General features: G+C 42.5%; 1 protein-coding gene and 1 long non-coding RNA gene across 2 annotated transcripts; both read left to right on the forward strand.

Annotated features, from left to right (window-relative positions):
• The first annotated feature begins 177 nt into the window (after positions 1 to 177).
• Positions 178 to 9,995, forward strand: LOC129815925 (transforming protein RhoA-like). Its single transcript, XM_055870138.1, has 5 exons — positions 178 to 354; positions 6,995 to 7,152; positions 7,567 to 7,687; positions 8,977 to 9,107; positions 9,211 to 9,995. The coding sequence occupies exons 2-5, from the start codon at positions 6,997 to 6,999 to the stop codon at positions 9,382 to 9,384; spliced, it is 582 nt and encodes a 193-aa protein (XP_055726113.1). The 5' UTR covers positions 178 to 354; positions 6,995 to 6,996; the 3' UTR covers positions 9,385 to 9,995.
• A 5,965-nt stretch (positions 9,996 to 15,960) lies between these two features.
• Positions 15,961 to 19,697, forward strand: LOC129815936 (uncharacterized). The gene is made up of 3 exons (XR_008753495.1): positions 15,961 to 16,176; positions 16,497 to 16,551; positions 16,978 to 19,697. It is a non-coding gene; the product is annotated as an uncharacterized LOC129815936 (long non-coding RNA).
• The last annotated feature ends 1,014 nt before the right edge of the window (positions 19,698 to 20,711 follow it).

Below are 20,711 nucleotides of genomic sequence, written 5' to 3' on the forward strand. Positions count from 1 at the left end.
TCTGGAGGTATATCTTTCTTGTGACAAATAAACACACCGTTGCAGTCTGAACGATGGGGTGAAATAGGGCATCTCTGTTGAAGCCATGTTTGGAACTGTGTGGCGTCAGTCAGTGTTCATAAAGAGGGAGGAAACCCTGACTGTACACAGACTTTGCTGTCCGAGTCATCAAAGATTTTTCAGTTGCCACTCGTCCTACGCAGTCCGAGTCAAGCACCTCCTCCTCGCAGTCTGTTTCAGAGCGCCCCCTCAAACACAGTTGGGAGCTACTAGCCTAACACAAGCTAACTAGTCAAGCGTGAGACCGAGACATTATCAAGAAAACAACAAACTAGCTAGCTACCTATTGGCCAGGTAAGCCTAATTGGATTACACAAATGATGCCAATATAACTCAGAAACCAATAATCCAGTAACGTTAGTAAAGCTAGCTAACGTAGTTATTTTAAGTGCATTAAAAGCTAACCAGGTCTAAATGTACTTTCCTCTTCAACCTTGCCAGTTAGCAAGCTAGCCACCCCATCACTTCCGCATCGGATAGGCTAATCTAATACGCTAGTAAGCTATCGTTGGCAAATTAGTTATTTTAAATTCACATCGATAACCTTAACTAGTTCGTTAGCTAGGGCTGTTTACGTGGTATTCGTGCCCTGCAATATCAGACATGGCCGCATAAATTAATAACACATGTGTTGACCAGCTACGAGCTAGCAATTTTTATTTCGTGTTGAGCTATCTAGCTAAATTATCTAACGTTAGTTGTTAGTAAAGTTAGCTAGCTGGGTAACAACCCTTCTGTTAGTTGCCTAGCTAGTTGCTACCATGCTGTGTTGTTATGGGTTGCTGCCATACTATGTTGTCGTTTTAGGTCTCTCTTTATTTAGTGTTGTGTGTTTTGTCCTATATTTGTACTTTTGATCCCCGTCCCGCAGGAGGCCTTTTGGTAGGCCGTAATTGTAAATACTAATTTAATTCATTACCTTTTTATTTATCTTGTGGCTAATCAAGTAGGTAAGCCAATAAGTTAGCTGCACCGTCAGCCAACTGTTAATACTGTTGTGAGGGGGATAGATAATACTGTAATGAAACGGCAGGGAGCAGGTCTCGAACCCTCGACCTTCTAACCCGAAGTCCAGCGTGCTATCGACTGTGCCGCAAAAGCATGCTATAACGGCAGAGTCGATTTCCAAGTTCGTTACAATATATTAGCTTGCTCGTTATCTTGATTTCATATCCCACTCAATTAGCTAACTACTTTAGCTGCGTTAACTAATGTTATTCTGATTGACATTCAAATATGCACAATCGATACATTTTCATCTGAGTCTTATGTTCCTGAATGAATTAAAATAATCTAAATCTAAAAAGTACCCTTAGTGTTTTCATAAAATTAGACAATGTCTAGCTGTGTTGTTCCAGATCACAAATCCTACAGGAGACCTATTTGATCATAATAATTAATCAAGGATTTTGACAAATTAATATTTTGAAGTGAGAGCTGTCCCTTTATTTCATCCCGTTATTTCATTTCAAAATACAGTTCCACCACTGCTACAAAGATAGCTACAGCTAACATATCCCCTGATCATGACTCAATACATTACATGAATAAAAGTATGTGGACACCTGCTCGTCTAACATCTCATTCCAAAATCTTGGGCATTAATATGAAGTTGGTCCCCCGTTTGCTGCTATAACACTCTTTTTGGAAGGCTTTCCACTAGATGTTGGAATATTGCTGGAGGGACTTGCTTCCATTCAGCCACAAGATCATTAGTGAGGTTGGGCACTGATGTTGGGGTGATTAGGCCTGGCTCGCAGTCAGCATTCCAGTTTATCCCAAAGGTGTTTGATGGGGTTGAGGTCAGGGCTCTGTGCAGGCTAGTCAAGGTCTTCCACACTGATCTCGACAAACCATTTCTGTATGGACCTCACTTTGTGCACAGGGGCATTGTAATGCTGAAACAGGAAAGGGCCTTCCCCAAACTGTTACCACATGTGAAAGCACAGAATCATCTAGAATGTCATTGTATGCTGTGGTGTTTAGATTTCCCTTCACTGGAACTAAGGGGCCTAGCCCGAACCCGGAAAAACACCCCCAGACCATTATTCATCCTCCACCAAACTTTACAGTTGGCACTATGCATTGGGGCAGGTAGTGCTCTCCTGGCATCTTTCAAACCCAGATTCGTCCGTTGGACTGCCAGATGTTGACGCGTGATTCGTCACTCCAGAGAACGCGTTCCCACTGCTCCAGAGTCCAATAGCGGCGAGCTTTACACCACTCCAGCCGACGCTTGGCATTGCGCATGGTGATCTTAGTCTTGTGTGCGGCTGCTAGGCCATGGAAACCCATTTCATGAAGTTCCCGACAAACAAGTCTTGTGCTGACGTTGCTTCCAGAGGCCGTTTGGAAGTCGGTAGTGAGTGTTGCAACAGGGGACAGAATATTTTGATGTGCTTCTGCACTCGGCGGGCCTGTTCTGTGAGCTTGTGGGGCCTACCACTTTGCTTCTAAGCCGCTGTTGCTCCTAGAAGTTTCCACTTCACAATAACAGCACTTACAGTTAACAAGGGCAGCTCTAGCAGGGCAAACATTTTTAGAACTGACTTGTTGGAAAGGTGGCATTCTATGACAGTGCCACGTTGAAAGTCGCAGTTCTTCAGTAAGGACATTCTACTGTCAATGTTTGTCTATGGAGATTGCATGGCCATGTGCTTGATTTTATACACCTGTCAGCAACGGATGTGGCTGAAATAGCCAAATCCACTAATTTCAATGGGTGTACACATACTTTTGTGTATATATAGTGTAGCTAAGAGTCATTGGAAGAAGGTGTCATCTGTAGGGGGGAGTTTTGTTAAGAGCAATGATGTTCAGTCTGAACATTTTTTTTTAAATTATTATTATTATTTTTTTAAATAATTTTTATCCCATTTTCTCCCCAATTTTTCGTGGTTTCCAATCGCTAGTAATTACTACCTTGTCTCATCGCTACAACTCCCGTACGGGCTCGGGAGAGACGAAGGTCGAAAGCCATGCGTCCTCCGAAGCACAACCCAACCAGCCGTACTGCTTCTTAACACAGCGCGCCTCCAACCCGGAAGCCAGCCGCACCAATGTGTCGGAGGAAACACTGTGTACCTGGCCCCCTTGGCTGGCGCGCACTGCGCCCGGCCCGCCACAGGAGTCGCTGGAGCGCGATGAGACAAGGATATCCCTACCGGCCAAACCCTCCCTACCCCGGACGACGCTATGCCAATTGTGCGTCGCCCCACGGACCTCCCGGTCGCGGCCGGCTGCGACAGAGCCTGGGCGCGAACCCAGAGACTCTGGTGGCGCAGTTAGCACTGCGATGCAGTGCCCTAGACCACTGCGCCACCCGGGAGGCCCAGTCTGAACATTAACACACCGCTTGCGGTATAGTTTTGGAAGCATAAGATCCTTTCATATTGGCGAAAATAAATAAATTGATACACACCTTTTCATAGTGTTAGGGTTCCCACACGGCCATATCTCCATGTTATAGCGCTTGTTTTATTGAAAACAGACGGAAGACAGTGGACTACCTGTGCTAATTAGCTATCTGTGTCCCAGAACACTTGTGTGTAAACAGAAGACAGACGCCACAAACTTGTTCTCACTGAAAAATACTGTCTGCTGTAACTTTATTTTTTTATTTGTGAAATTATTTTGATATGATATGAAAGTAGAGGGGTTTATGTTTCTAGAACTGTGCTGCAATTGAGAATCGTTTCAGTATGGAGTATTTGGCTGTTTTGGCTACCGGAGCCAATTCTCCCTTTTAACAGAACATGTAAGGTCCTTGGACAAAGGAGTAACATTCATCCAATATTGGGCTTCCGCTAACATAGCTCTCAAACCCTTCTTTCCATTGGGTTTTCAGTGGTTAGCTATAATTTAAACACTGTGTTAGCAATGGCAATAATGAAGGTTGACCGATTATGATTTTTCAACACGATACCGATTATTGGAAGACCAAAAAAAGCCGATACCGATTAATCGGCAATTTATATATATATTTGTAATAATGACAATTACAACAATACTGAATGAACAATGAACACTTATTTTAACTTAATATAATAACTACAATCAATTTAGTCTCAAATAAATAATGAAACATGTTCAATTTGGTTTAAATAATGCAAAAACAGTGTTGGAGAAGAAAGTAAAAGTGCAATATGTGCCATGTTAAAAAAAGCTTGCTCAGCTTGCTCCTTGCTCTGAACATGAGAACTTATGAAAGCTGGTGGTTCCTTTTAACATGAGTCTTCAATATTCCCAGTTAAGAAGTTTTAGGTTGTAGGTATTTGACTATTTCTCTCTCTACTATTTGTATTTCATATACCTTTGACTATTGGATGTTCTTATAGGCACTATAGTATTGCCAGCCTAACCTCGGGAGTTGATAGGCTTGTCATAAACAGTGCATCAAGCATTGCGAAGAGCTGCTGGAAAACGCAGGAAAGTGCTGTTTGAATGAATGCCTACGAGCCTGCTGCTACCTACCACCGCTCAGACTGCTCTATCAAATATCATTTCATAGACTTAATTATAATATAATAAACACACAGAAATACGAGCCTTAGGTCATTAATATGGTCAAATCCGGAAACTATCATTTCGAAAACAAAACCTTCAATGTTATGTCATAATTTGGTAAAATTCTGGCAAATTAATTACGGTCATTGTTAGGAAGAAATGGTCTTCACACAGTTCGCAATGAGCCAGGTGTCCCAAACTGCTGCATATACCCTGACTCTGCTTGCACAGAACGCAAGAGAAGTGACACAATTTCCCTAGTTAATATTGCCTGCTAACATTAATTTATTTTAACGAAATATGCAGGTTTTAAAAAATATACCTGTGTATTGATTTTAAGAAAGGCATTGATGTTCATGGTTAGGTACATTGGTGCCATGATTGTGCTTTTTTCACGAATGTGCTTTTGTTAAATCATCACCAGTTTGGCGAAGTTGAAGTAGGCTGTGATTAGATGGTAAATTAACAGGCACTGCTTTGATTATATGCAACGCAGGACAAGTTAGTTAACTACACATGGTTGATGATATTACTAGGTTAACTAGTGATTATGTTAAGGTTGATTGTTTTTTATAAGTTTAATGCTAGCTAGCAACTTACCTTGGCTCCTTGCAGCCACAAGGTCCTTTTGATGCTGCACTCGCGTAACAGGTGGTCAGCCTGCAACGCAGTCTCCTCGTGGATTGCAATGTAATCGGCCAAATTCGGCATCCTAAAATGCAGATTACCGATTGTTATGAAAACTTGAAATCAGCCATAATTAATCGGCCGAATCGGTCGACCATCGCTTGGAAAACAGTTCTCAAAACATTTGGCCAGTGCTCTAAATTTCAAATGTTAGTGTAGCACAGGTGTTCCCAATTTAAGAAAAGTTAGAAGTACAACATAAAATTTAGGTGCACCAGAAAATACTTTTTTTGATTGAGGTACAGTCTAAAGGAATTCTAGCTACTTTTGAAGCACATGTTGTGCCCTAGAAACTAATATATAACACTGTAAATATGTCAGTTGTAAAATATTAGGTTTCTATATTGTGTAAAAGCTCTTGTCCTATTTTTTAATTTTTTATTTAACTAGGCAAGTCGGTTAAGAACAAATTCTTATTTACAATGACGGCCTACACCAGCCAAACCCGGACATGACGCTGGGCCAATTGTGCGCCACCCTATCGGACTCCCAATCACGGCCGGTTGTGATACAGCCTGGATTCGAACCAGGGCCTGTAGTGACGCCTCAAGCACTGAGATGCAGTGCTTTAGACTGCTGCGCCACTTGGGAGCCCCTGATGCATTACATTGAAAATTGTACACTGTCTCTTTATAAACGTCAGGTTTGGGATGATTAAATGCAAGAGCTCTGTCATTCATTCATTGCTATTACCATTGATCTCCTGAAGAAGCTATCCCATTTCCTTTATGTGCCCCCAAATGTTTGGATAAACTGATAAAGTTACCAGGTTCTTAGCTAGCTAGACAACGAGGTAACATGACTGAACAAAGTCTAAACAAATGGTTAATGACGTCGACGCGCGAGTGGTTTTAGAACGGTCCACGACATGGTTTCTGAATGTAAAATGCGGTTCTGGCGATCCGCTTTAGGAAGATAAAAATGGTGCGCCAGTCTTTTGACCTGGTAGAGCTAGAAGCAAACCGTGTTCGCTGTAGTAATGGTGCAACAATGACGCTAATGGATTTGCACTCGCTTGTTTCTCTAGGGAACTCGGAAACAACGGCACAGCGAAGCCTTATCATTATTACAACTATCTGGGAGATTTTTTTCATAGTTGCACAGTGCTCCCAAAATAAAACTCTTGGTTGCACAGAAACATATTTAGTCGCATATGAGACCAAATTGGGCGCACTTTAGAGCCCTGCATTTGGCCCTTATCTTTCATATCGGCGAGGGGAGGAAATATTTAAAGTAAAAAAAGATGCACTTACTATAATGTTAGCAGATTGGCAGTGCTTCAAGTTGACGGACTACACTTCCTCCCCAGTTATGCTTACACACAGGTGCACAGGTGGTCTCTTCTGTCTGTTTTTGATAAACAAGTTATGTAACATGGAGATATGATCACGTGGGAACTCTAACCCTATGAATTTATCCTTTTTATTTATTTTTTGTCGCTGATATGAAAGATACGTTCATAATGTTTCCAAAACCGTACCACAAGCGATGCGTGTGAGCATTTTGAGCAGGTGTCCAGGCTCTTAACAAGTCCCCCAGGAGGAAGATACCTACATCTATATGCACTCTAAGGGAGTTTGTGCCTATGAATGGGCTACAGCTAACATACTGTAACTATTAACTACGTAATATGAGGCCCATGCAGGACTTGAAAACATCTGTTGCCAGTACCATCCATGCTCCAACTCTTTGATCTGTAATGTATTTATGTCTGTATCAACATTCTCTCTCGTTTGTTCAGTCATGGCAGCCATCCGAAAGAAACTGGTCATAGTGGGAGACGGAGCGTGCGGGAAGACCTGTCTGCTCATCGTATTCAGTAAAGACCAGTTCCCCGAGGTCTACGTGCCCACTGTCTTCGAGAACTACGTCGCTGACATTGAGGTCGACAGCAAACAGGTAATGTCTTCTCCCTTAGTTTTTTTCAACCTGTATTTCTCTCGCTGTAAATTACATTTATCATACAAAGCAGGATGATCAATGAGAATTAACAGAATTAAAATCTGCCAACAGTCACTACTGGCTCCTCCCAATTTGCAACCTCACTCGAGGCTTTCCCAAATTGGTAAGCGCCAATAGTGGCAGACAATGTTGGCAGATATCACATTTTGTTTCAATTGATTTTTCTAAGCAGTAAGTTACCCAGCTGTGTGTAATTATTTCGTATTGCTGACTTTTCCTATGATTAAATGTGGATTGGCCATTCTGCAATCTGCATCATGCCTCTAAATTGTTTTATAATAGGTCAGATACACTGTATTTATCTGGGAAGTTGGGCACAGTTGGTTGATGTCTCTTGAAATCCTTTGACAGGTTGAGTTGGCACTATGGGATACAGCAGGCCAGGAGGACTATGATAGGCTCCGTCCCCTCTCTTACCCAGATACTGACGTCATCCTCATGTGCTTCTCCATTGATAGCCCCGACAGTTTGGGTGAGTATTTATGTCGCTACGCGTACAGACACCCACACATACCAATTCTGTCAGACATCAATACAACTGTGCAGACTTATACACATTCACTTTTGTGACACCGGGTCTTGTTTTGGTGACAGAGCTTTGACAGAATTGGAAAGCACACTTATATCCACAATCAGAGGACTTTGACCTGGACAGTAGGGCTAGGTGATATGTCCAAAATCTCATATCCCGATATAGGTCATTTCATATCCCGATAACGATACATATCACGATATATATCACGATATAGCACATTAACTTTTAAATTAAATGAATAAATAGTTTATATAAAATGACCACATGTAAGGCCTATTTCTTATTACATTTTTAATTATACTCAACAAAATAAAAAGATACTTACTCATATTTGATTATTTTGTTTTGAACCTGGGCAAATTTTCAATTAAGCATGTAATAAAAAATGAATGTATAAAATCTTAAAGTAAATAAAAAACAATTCAACTATAGTTGCAAACAAAATAATATAGGCCTAAAAAATAACATATATATTTTTGGGGGCTTGCCTGTTTTGCATGTTATTTTGGCAATAATATGTGTCATATCAATTTGCATTTGGTACCTTGGGTCGAGTGTTCGCACCAACCCACAAAACCCCCGTTTATCGACCGTGTAAATTGGGGCAATGTCTTTGCAGATGTAAGTTGTAAAGGCAGCTGTTATCTCCTTCCATCTTTGTGATTCTTTGCCATATGGTGTGCCGTGGGCAAAAGCCTCTTGCAACGTCTGAGTCGGGTTTGTTTTGAGCACTCTACTACATTTTTGCGTCTCACCGTGGACTCTCTCCGTACTGTTTCACATGATTCTTGCGTAGGTCCTAAAAGAGGTTAATGGTGTTTGAGCCTGTTGTCGAGACCGGCCTGCGCCATATTTTGCAGAGGACGGTTTTCTGGTCTGTCAGACTTTTCATACCCAAACCACGTCCATGCGACCTAAGTTGCCCCTCTTTTAGGTACGAGCTCCGTGTCTCTGTGCTCTGTACCACGTTCACTCTCTTTCATGTTTGTTTGTTGCAAATTTACGAACGCAAAGCGTCGTCCAATTGACGAAAAATGTTGCAGTAAAGAGTGTGATTTGCGACAACGAAATAAACGATAGAGCATAATATGAAACGATAGACATTTTTCTATCGTCACACAATATATATCGCCCAGCCCTACTGGACAGCCTTGATTAGTATGCTGAAGAAGTTTGCTCTCGCTAACTCCTACTGGCCTTGACTTCTGCCCTTCCCCCTTGTTTAGAAAACATCCCGGAGAAGTGGACTCCAGAAGTCAAACACTTCTGCCCTAACGTTCCCATTATCCTAGTGGGCAACAAAAAGGACCTGCGTAACGACGAGCACACCCGCAGAGAGCTAGCCAAGATGAAGCAGGTACAGTCAGTCTCTTTCTCAATCTCTCTCACACACACACAATTCTCAGAAGATCAATATGTGGCTTTCCTGACTCCACATTCTGACCCCCCACCCCTCTCAGGAGCCTGTGAAGCCAGAGGAGGGGCGTGACATGGCGAACCGGATCAGTGCCTTCGGCTACATGGAGTGCTCCGCAAAGAGCAAGGATGGGGTGAGGGAAGTGTTTGAGATGGCCACGAGGGCGGCGCTACAGGCCCGGCGGGGGAAGCAGAGACATAAATGCCTCCTACTGTAAAAGGAGGGAAGGCGTGAGGAACACGGCCTCCCACTGGGTACAAGGGGAACAATAGAAGATAAGAAATTAGGTCTATTCCCCCCTTTGCTCCAAAAAAGACTGTGCTCACCAGTTTTTACTAAAGGTGTAATGCTTTTAATTTTCTGTCTTAAAGCAAAACAAGTTAAATAGTCATGGTTTTGTCAGTATTCAATGTTGATGATGGGGTTATGGAAATGCTTTTTTTGTACTTGTACATGAGTGAATCTGCCATATCAACATTTCCCTTCTGAACCTGTACGGCCATGTAACTGATGTAGTCAGCCAGAGGTGTAATCATTAGTCCAAAACGTTTTGCAACGGAAACTTAATTTCTAATGGACAAATTCAGGTAGGTCCCTCCCCGTTTTTGATCGGTTTTTGTTCTTCCTGAATACACCACAGGGGATCTATTGTTGTGTCATACCTGCCAATTAAGTGCTTGAGCCCTGCCCACTGAACTGAGGAACATTACCACAGCCAATCAGGGAGGGGTACCTATACACTGTGACCCATAGTCTTTATGATTCTTTTGTAATTTTAGATTTATGCACAGGCATAACATTGTTGAAATAAATGTGCTTCATATAAAACCCCATGTGCATCTATTCATAAAAACCCACATGGACAATTTTTGAACACTTAGTTTAACACATATGGAAATGTTGTATCTGTGTGTAATAACTAACTTTAAGATTCTTGAGACAGTTAATGGGAACTGGATGATGGCAGATGTTGATACAGATACAAGCAAAATACATATGGTACATTTTTATTTTAAATTATATGTAAAAGATCATTTGCCATTGCAAAGAACAAAAATGAGTTCTGCTTCCATAATCTGTCCGTACTGAGTTCCAAGCACTCAAGACAAATAGGTCTTAGATTCTAGGTCTTTGGTGTGATTTCCGGACTTGGTCAACAGTATTGTTTCAACGTGCAAGTATAGCTTTTTGTAACATACTGTGTGCTTTACTTTTTACATCGTTGGATCGTGCCTCACATTATGCCCATTATGCCCATTTTCACTATATTTACATTCCTGAGGGGTCTGTCATTAGGATATGGCACAGTCTACTAGGAGTGTTTGGTAAAATGAGGTGACAAGACAATGGATCTCACATGATTATCATGCAAGAACTGGGGCTGTATTTATGAAGTATCTTTGAGTAGGAGTGCTGATCTATCACAGCCATTGCAATCAGCCACCAGGGAGCGATAGAAGATCCAGTCAGAGGTGATGGTGAGCAGGAAGACACACAGGAGGAAGAGCTGACCGGCTGTCAGAATAGGGACTCAATCCACTGGATAAATTAACAAAAGACATGATGGTAACTCTTCATTGTAAGGGGTCCTTATTACAGTGTAATTACACTAACAAGTGTTGTAGTTAACTGTGACAACTCATAGTTACATTGTAGTGATATGTAACTACATGGTAACTTTACAAGTAAAGTTGTGGGGTTTGTTCTTCAAAAGTTTAAAATGTTGTACTTTGATTATATTATTAAAATAGTGAAATCATTTTTAATTCCCACCGATAGTCAGTAGTTATGTGGTTGTGGTCAGAAGTTTTGTGGTTCCGGTTAGAAGTTGTGTGGTTTACATCAGTAGTTGTGGTCAATAGTTGTAAGGGTCAAAAGTTGAGTGGTTGTGATCAGTAGTTGTGTGGTTTTGGTCACTAGATGTGTGGTTGTGGTCAGTAGATGAGTGATCAGTAGTTGTGTGGTCAGAATTTGTGTGGTTGTGGTCACTAGATATGGTAAGCAGTTTTGTTTTTGCGGTCAGTTGTGTGGTTGTGGTCAGTTGTTTTGGTCCGTAGTTGTGTGGATCTAGTCTGTAGTTATGGTTCAGTTGTTGAATGGTCAATATTTGCGTTGTTGTGGTCTGTAATTGTGGTTATTCTCTTCACTCTCATAATGTATGCTCTCTGTGTCTGAGAATATCCGAGCAATATTTTTTTCTAACTTGTTGGGTTAGTGGTCCAAACGGCAGTTGTATGGAAAATAATTAATCTGCTGGCTTCTGACATGATTTACAGCAGCTAGAAAGAGAGAAGGCGATTGGTTACTAAAACGGCTCTAGTTACAGATTGGTACACACGATTTCTTATCCGATTTCTGATTTGACAAGCAGAGAAGTAGGTGAAGATTTCATACCTTGTAACATTTTTCTCTAACTTGTTGCGTTAGTGGTGAAAACTTCTGTTTTTGGGGGAAAAGTTGGAAGAAGATGTGGTAATGCAGTTACTAAAACAGCTGTAGCGTAAGATCCCTAGTGAATATTTTGATTCGGCGACCAGATATGAATAGCAGAGAAGTAGACGGATATTCCATCTAACTTAAACGGTGTAGGAGGAGTAGAGTGCTAAAGAATAAGAAGAGATATGTTGAATATCTAAGATGGGGCTCTTGCTGTGCAAGCCTCACAATTACAGCAGTGTAGCAATGAATGCTTGTTACCATCCTTGTTACAAATGAGCAGGTTTCCACTAAATTCACTAACTTAGTGTTTCACTTCTAATTATCACAATACATAATCCCAATCGAAATACATCAATTTAAAATTGAGATTTATTTTTTTGCATGGTCTACGTCTCAATCCACTGCATCCGCCTATGTCGCCCTTCCGTATCTGCAGTGAAAGGTGGCACAGCTAGAGTGGTGTTTGTCAGACCATGAGACATCCCCCCAAAATTGGTATTCTCATGAAAACGTCTGTAGCATCCGAACAGCCTACAAACTATTATGGAAAGATGGAGACTCACGTTTTGCTCTACGACCCCCACAAGCAACACGGGACAATACAGCCAATCTGCCAACTTCTGTCTGTAGCTTCTGAACAGTTTGGGATACACACTAATATGATCCCTCTATGGAAAGGTGAGTCTAATGTACATGTCAGTTGTTTTGCTCTACGAGCACAAGAATCACAAACTAATCTGAAGATAGCCGGGTACCAATTTAAAAAATGAATGGAAGTATGGAGATAGTTTAGTGCCTAAAATAAGGGGTTAAATACCAAAAACACATCAAAAAAAGGTTTCCTGATCTTATAACTCTCAGATATAGGACAGACACCTCAGAACGAACTCAACTGTGAGTCAGGGTCATTCTTGTAGTGTTATCCTGTGCTTGTGTGTTTGTTCAGGTCAGCTGGTTAAAATGCTGGTGTACACCGAGGTAACTCGGCATCGGGACTTTAAGGTGTTGGAGGGAAGCTATGTGTATAGGGCTAGTAAAGTCCACAAAGTCCCTTCAACCGAGGCAAAGGCCTTAGCTTCAGGTAACACATATTCATCAAAATAACCACCATACCCCAAATACCAAACAGGTTAAATGTGAATACAATATGTTAGACTTGGGATTAATCATAACTTGACCCTATTTGTTTTTCAGACATCTACAGTGGGGCAAAAAAGTATTTAGTCAGCCACCAATTGTGCAAGTTCTCCCACTTAAAAAGATGAGAGGCCTGTAATTTTCATCATAGTTACACCTCAACTATGACAGACAAAATGAGAAGAAAAAAAATCCAGAAAATCACATTGTAGGATTTTTTATGAATTTATTTGCAAATTATGGTGGAAAATAAGTATTTGGTCAATAACAAAAGTTTATCTCAATACTTTGTTATATACCCTTTGTTGGCAATGACAGAGGTCAAATGTTTTCTGTAAGTCTTCACAAGGTTTTCACACACTGTTGCTGGTATTTTGGCCCATTCCTCCATGCAGATCTCCTCTAGAGCAGTGATGTTTTGGGGCTGTTGCTGGGCAACACGGACTTTCAACTCCCTCCAAAGATTTTCTATGGGGTTGAGATCTGGAGACTTGCTAGGCCACTCCAGGACCTTGAAATGCTTCTTACGAAGCCACTCCTTCGTTGCCCGGGCGGTGTGTTTGGGATCATTGTCATCCTGAAAGACCCAGCCACGTTTCATCTTCAATGCCCTTGCTGATGGAAGGAGGTTTTCACTCAAAATCTCACGATACATGGCCCCATTCATTCTTTCCTTTACACGGATCAGTCGTCCTGGTCCCTTTGCAGAAAAACAGCCTCAAAGCATGATGTTTCCACCCCCATGCTTCACAGTAGGTATGGTGTTCTTTGGATGCAACTCAGCATTCTTTGTCCTCCAAACACGACGACTTGAGTTTTTACCAAAAAATCTGACCATATGACATTCTCCCAATCTTCTTCTGGATCATCCAAATGCTCTCTAGCAAACTTCAGACGGGCCTGGACATGTACTGGCTTAAGCAGGGGGACACGTCTGGCACTGCAGGATTTGAGTCCCTGGCGGCGTAGTGTGTTACTGATGGTAGGCTTTGTTACTTTAGTCCCAGCTCTCTGCAGGTCATTCACTAGGTCCCCCCGTGTGGTTCTGGGATTTTTGCTCACCGTTCTTGTGATCATTTTGACCCCACGGGTGAGATCTTGCGTGGAGCCCCAGATCGAGGGAGATTATCAGTGGTCTTGTATGTCTTCCATTTCCTAATTTTTTTATTTTTATTTTATTTCACCTTTATTTAACCAGGTAGGCTAGTTGAGAACAAGTTCTCATTTGCAACTGCGACCTGGCCAAGATAAAGCATAGCAGTGTGAACAGACAACAACACAGAGTTACACATGGAGTAAACAATAGACAAGTCAATAACATGGTAGAAAAAAGAGAATCTATATACAATGTGTACAAAAGGCATGAGGTAGGCAATAAATCGAATAATTACAATTTAGCAGATTAACACTGGAGTGATAAATCATCAGATGATCATGTGCAAGAAGAGATACTGGTGTGCAAAAGAGCAGAAAAGTAAATAAATAAAAGCAGTATGGGGGTGAGGTAGGTAAATTGGGTGGGTAGTTTACAGATGGACTATGTACAGCTGCAGCGATCGGTTAGCTGCTCGGATAGCAGATTTTTAAAGTTGTTGAGGGAGATAAAAGTCTCCAACTTCAGAGATTTTTGCAATTCGTTCCAGTCGCAGGCAGCAGAGAACTGGAAGGAAAGGCGTCCAAATTAGGTTTTGGATTTAGGGATGATCAGTGAGATACACCTGCTGGAGCGCGTGCTACGGGTGGGTGTAGCCATCGTGACCAGTGAACTGAGATAAGGCGGCACTTTACCTAGCATAGCCTTGTAGATGACCTGGAGCCAGTGGGTCTGACGACGAACATGTAGCGAGGGCCAGCCGACTAGGGCATACAGGTCGCAGTGGTGGGTCGTATAAGGTGCTTTAGTAACAAAACGGATGGCACTGTGATAAACTGCATCCAGTTTGCTGAGTAGAGTATTGGAAGCTATTTTGTAGATGACATCGCCGAAGTCGAGGATCGGTAGGATAGTCAGTTTTACTAGGGTAAGTTTGGCGGCGTGAGTGAAGGAGGCTTTGTTCCGGAATAGAAAGCCGACTCTAGATTTGATTTTGGATTGGAGATGTTTGATATGAGTCTGGAAGGAGAGTTTGCAGTCTAGCTAGACACCTAGGTACTTATAGATGTCTACATATTCTAGGTCGGAACCGTCCAGGGTGGTGATGCTAGTCGGGCGTGCGGGTGCAGGCAGCGAACGGTTGAAAAGCATGCATTTGGTTTTACTAGCGTTTAAGAGCAGTTGGAGGCCACGGAAGGAGTGTTGTATGGCATTGAAACTCGTTTGGAGGTTAGATAGCACAGTGTCCAGGGAAGGGCCGGAAGTATACAGAATGGTGTCGTCTGTGTAGAGGTGGATCAGGGAATCGCCCGCAGCAAGAGCCACATCATTGATGTATACAGAGAAAAGAGTCGGCCCGAGAATTGAACCCTGTGGTACCCCCATAGAGACTGCCAGAGGACCGGACAACATGCCCTCCGATTTGACACACTGAACTCTGTCTGCAAAGTAGTTGGTGAACCAGGCAAGGCAGTCATTAGAAAAACCGAGGCTATTGAGTCTGCCGATAAGAATATGGTGATTGACAGAGTCGAAAGCCTTGGCCAGGTCGATGAAGACGGCTGCACAGTAATGTCTTTTATCGATGGCGGTTATGATATCGTTTAGTACCTTGAGCGTGGCTGAGGTGCACCCGTGACCGGCTCGGAAACCGGATTGCACAGCGGAGAAGGTACGGTGGGATTCGAGATGGTCAGTGATCTGTTTGTAATAATTGCTCCCACAGTCGATTTCTTCAAACCAAGCTGCTTACCTATTGCAGATTCAGTCTTCCCAGCCTGGTGCAGGTCTACAATTTTGTTTCTGGTGTCCCTTGACAGCTCTTTGGTCTTGGCCATAGTGGAGTTTGGAGTGTGACTGTTTGAGGTTGTGGACAGGTGTCTTTTATACTGATAACAAGTTCAAACAGGTGCCATTAATACAGGTAACGAGTGGAGGACAGAGGAGCCTCTAAAAGAAGAAGTTACAGGTCTGTGAGAGCCAGAAATCTTGCTTGTTTGTAGGTGACCAAATACTTATTTTCCACTATAATTTGCAAATAAATTCATTAAAAATCCTACAATGTGATTTTCTGCATTTCTTTTTCTCATTTTGTCTGTCATAGTTGAAGTGTACCTATGATGAAAATTACAGGCCTCTCTCATCTTTTTAAGTAGGAGAACTTGCACAATTGGTGGCTGACTAAATTCTTTTTTGCCCCACTGTATGTATGATGTACAACGCTCACAACATGGCGTCATCGGGGATGTATATTGCCATGGTGAGCACCACTGTAGAGACCAGTAACCCAGAGAAGTAAGTGCAGCCTGGGATGGAACTGCTGGAGCCCATTCATCAGAGGTAAGTTCTACACAACCGTGGCCTAAGGTGGTCTTGCAGTCTTAGCCACAGCCCCCGGCAAAAATGTTTGCGGTGTTGGCATATGTTTGAATCCGGCTACTGCCCTTTGACACAACCTCTCTATAGCTTTCTCCACTGTCATCCTCTCTCTATCTGTTCAATCGAGTCAGAAAATATCCTTAAAAGTATATATATCTTTTTTAAAGTTTCACACAACCTACTGTTACATTTAGAATCACATGTACAGTGTATTTTAATGACACACAACCAATTTCACACTCAAAAAAATACACAAAAGAATTAATGTGATTGGTTTACAGATTTGTTTCTGTCAGCAACATGATGGTCCCCATTGCTGATGGAAGGAAAAGTCAGGTAAGGGGCTACCTTCAATATATTGTATTGTCCTTAACCGCACACCTAGTGACCTCGCCAAGAGGTTCACATCTTTTGGTGTTCGAGTCAGGTTTCAGGTCCTGGTCGGGGATACTCCCTTAATTGATACACGTTAAGGACTTGGAATAGAGAAGCATGGGGACACGCTCTCCTGAAAGAAAGGGGGTAGTGTATCGACCTTAAGCCAACACGTAGCAACCTTTTTGAGAGGTTTGGATCTCTTGGTGTAACTGCTAAGGGGTTGACAGTCGCTGGACCTGGGTTCAAGCCCTGGTCGAGGATACCCACCGAATTCACTATAATATATCAAAATTGTTTCAATATTCTAGGCTATTGAGTTGTACCAGGATTACAAATTGAGGAGACTCCGGTGTTGTTTATTTTGATCCCATCTCCCTTGTTCAGATCTTTGTGTCTCGCTCCTATGACGCCACGACACACTTTGAGACTGAGTGTGAGGATATCAGGGATTTCCATCGCCGCAACACAGGATGAGAATTCATCTTTGGTGACTTGTGCAGAGACTGTGATGATGGTGACGTGATGAGGACAAAAGGACGTTCCTCCCATTTTGAACATTGGTTCGATTCCCACTTGGGTCTCCTATACAAAAATGTATGCACACGCTTGGACAAAGCATCTGCTAAATGGCAAATATTACAATAATATTATATTGCGGTTGTCTGTCATGTCTTTGTTTTTGTGTTTTTTAAGCAGCCCTTAGATTGACCTCTTGTATCTCCCAGAATTCCCTGCTTGACAGCTACTGTATGTCATTGTAAATGTTCCATTTATCATGTGGTAGATACTCTTCTACTCTCTTTGATGGTATCGAGACTGGAGAGTGGTACGCTAAATAACTTCCTGTTGATTTAATACCCTGTCTAATAAACACCACACTTAATTTGACTGTGGCCTGTGCATCATTATAGAGTATAGAGACAAAGTGGAGTCGCAATTCAACAGCTCAGACACAAGGCGAATGTGGCAGGATCTACAGACAATCACGGACTACAAAGGGAAAACCAGCCACTTTGTGGACACCGACGTCTTGCTTCCGGACAAGCTAAACACGTTCTTCACCCGCTTTGAGGATAACACAGTACCACCAATGCAGCCCGCTACCAAGGACTGTGGGCTCTCCTCCGTGGCTGACCGTGGCCGACATTTAAGCGTGTTAACCCTCGCAAGGCTGCCGGCCCAGACGGCATCACTAGCTGCGTCCTCAGAGCATGCGCAGACCAGCTGGCTGGAGTGTTTACGGACATATTCGATCTCTCCCTATACCAGGCTGCTGTCCCCACTCGCTTTAAGATGTCCACCATTGTTCCTGTACGCAAGAAAGCAAAGGTAACTGAACTAAATAACTATCGCCCAGTAGCACTCACTTCTGTCATCATGAAGTGCTTTGAGAGGCTAGTTAAGGATCATATCACCTCTACCTTACCTGTCACCCTAAACCCACTTCAATTTGCTTACCGCCCCAATATATCTACAGATGATGCAATCGCCATCGCACTGCACACTGCCCTATCCCATCTGGACAAGAGGAATACCTATGTAAGATTGTTGTTCATTGACTATAGCTCAGCCTTCAACACCATAGTACCCTCCAAGCTCATCATTAAGCTCGGGGCCCTGGGTCTGAACCCTGCCCTGTGCAACTGGGTCCTGGACTTCCACTTCGCTGATCCTCAACACAGGGGCCCCACAAGGGTGCGTGCTCAGCCCCCTCCTGTACTCCATGTTCACTCATGACTGCACAGCCATGCACGCCTCCAACTCAATCATCAAGTTTGCAGATGACACAACAGTAGTAGGCCTGATTATCAACAATGACAGGACAGCCTGCAGAGAGGAGGTGAGGGCCCTGGGAGTGTGGTGCCAGGAAAATAACCTCTCACTCAATGTTGGCAAAACAATGGAGTTGATAGTGGACTGATCATCGACAGGATCACAGTGGAGCAGGTGGAAAGCTTCAAGTTCCTCAGCGCACACATCACTGACGATCTGAAATGGTCCACCCACACAGACAGTGTGGTGAAGAAGGCGCAACAGCACCTCTTCAACCTCAGGAGGCTGAAGAAATTTGTATTGGCACCTAAAACCCTCACAAACTTTTACAGATGCGCAATTGAGAGCATCCTGTTGGGCTGTATCACTGCCTGGTACGGCAACTGCACCGCCCACAACTGCAGGGCTCTCCAGAGGGTGGTGCGGTCTGCCCAATGCATCACCGGGGGCAAACTACCTGCTCTCAATGACACCTACATCACCCAATGTCACAGGAAGGCCAAAAATATCATCAAGGACAACAACCACCCAAGCCACAGCCTGTTCACCCTGCTATCATCCAGAAGGCGAGGTCAGTACAAGTGCATCAAAGCTGGGACCGAGAGACTGAAAAACAGCTTCTATCTCAAGGCCATCAGACTGTTAAATAGCATTCACTAGGCGGCTTCCACCCGGATATTTAACCCTGCACCTTACAGGCTGCTTCCCCATATACATAGACTTGAAATCATTGGTCACTTAATAATGGAACACTATTCACTTTAATGTTTACATATTTTTGCTCTACTCATCTCATATGTATATACTGTATTTTATTCTACTGCATTTTAGTCTAATCCACTCCAACATTGCTCTTCTTAATTTGTATATATTTCTTAATTCCATTCTTTTACTTTTAGGTTGTGTGTATTGTTGTGAATTGTTAGATATTACTGCACTGTTGGAGCTAGAAACGCACGCATTTCGCAACACCAGCAATAACATCTGCTTAACATGTGTTTGTGACAAATAATATTTGATTTGATTTATATTCTTCCGAGTTTAGTGTATTAGGAGTATGTGATTGCGTGTGAATGAATGGTTGAATGATTGAATGAATGGCCATGTGTTTGTGTGGTGAAGCAAAACTAGAATGATGATTAGTTGATACACGTATCCTGCAGATTATCTCTGAGAAGAACAAAGCCATGGAATTGCGTTACATATTGCATTATGTTATATTTTGAGACCGATAGAGAAACGGGTGGTGCGGAGAGGTAAGGGTAGAAGATAGACAATGAGATTAGAGGTTTACTAATCCAAATGAAGGACAGTCACCTTGGGTATATCCCATATGCTTTCACTCACTGAATTATTGATATGAATCAATGTCTTTCTGTTCCATTTAGTAAATTGCTCATGATAATCAGCAAACGGTGCTCAATGACATGAACATGTCAACATTACTCATTATCTTCAACACATGCAATTATATAAATACAAAAAAAACTATTTGTTGTAGATATTGTTTATTGCTTCAATGGTAACATGCCATATGTATTTACAATGATACAGATAAAAAACACTAGAAAACACCCCCTCCAAATCATATCCTCCAATGCTCAGAAATACATAATTGCCAACACACTCCACTTCTCTTTTTCATTTTCATCTTCCCGTAAACACATACACACACACAAACAAACTTCTAGAAATGTCTCACCCTGTTTACATAAAACCATGATACAACCGTCGAGCAAGGAGAGTGCAATTGCAAAAAACATACAGCAATTCAGCACCTGAATAAGGACAGATTGATCCAGATCATGCGTCCTAGAGTGGTGAACAAACATCCTCTTTTCCATCAAATCCCTCTTTTCCAAAAATACCTCATGATGTTCTTGTTGCTAGGCTACTCTAGCTCTGTGCTGATTGGAGGAAGAATCAGACCAGCCGCCACCACTCACCTTTCACTGCTCAGGAAGTTGCACAAGCGTTTGGCTGAGGAAGGAGAAGGGATGAGTGTCAGAGAGAGGAGAAAAATGCAAATGATAGCTGCCCTACACATTCTATAGGCAGAGGCTGCCCATGTCTGTGTATGGATGGAGAGCTTTCCAGAGCGGTGGTGGCACACAGTAACTTAATGTGAGAGAAATCTCTTAACAAGAGGATATTCTAAACCAGGCTTGGGTAAACCTGTCTATAAATGCTCATGTACTGAAATATATTGCACAACCACACATCCCTAATACTGTAACCAGATGTCAGTTGAGGTCATGTGTCCCTACTGTGTCCTGCACCTCCACAGTGATGCCTTTGCTCTTGAGAAGGGCCAGGAGTTTGGGATCAATCAATTCTGACTGACC

This window comes from Salvelinus fontinalis, chromosome 18 (genome assembly GCF_029448725.1).
Source record: "Salvelinus fontinalis isolate EN_2023a chromosome 18, ASM2944872v1, whole genome shotgun sequence".
Classification (NCBI taxonomy): Eukaryota; Metazoa; Chordata; class Actinopteri; order Salmoniformes; family Salmonidae; genus Salvelinus; species Salvelinus fontinalis.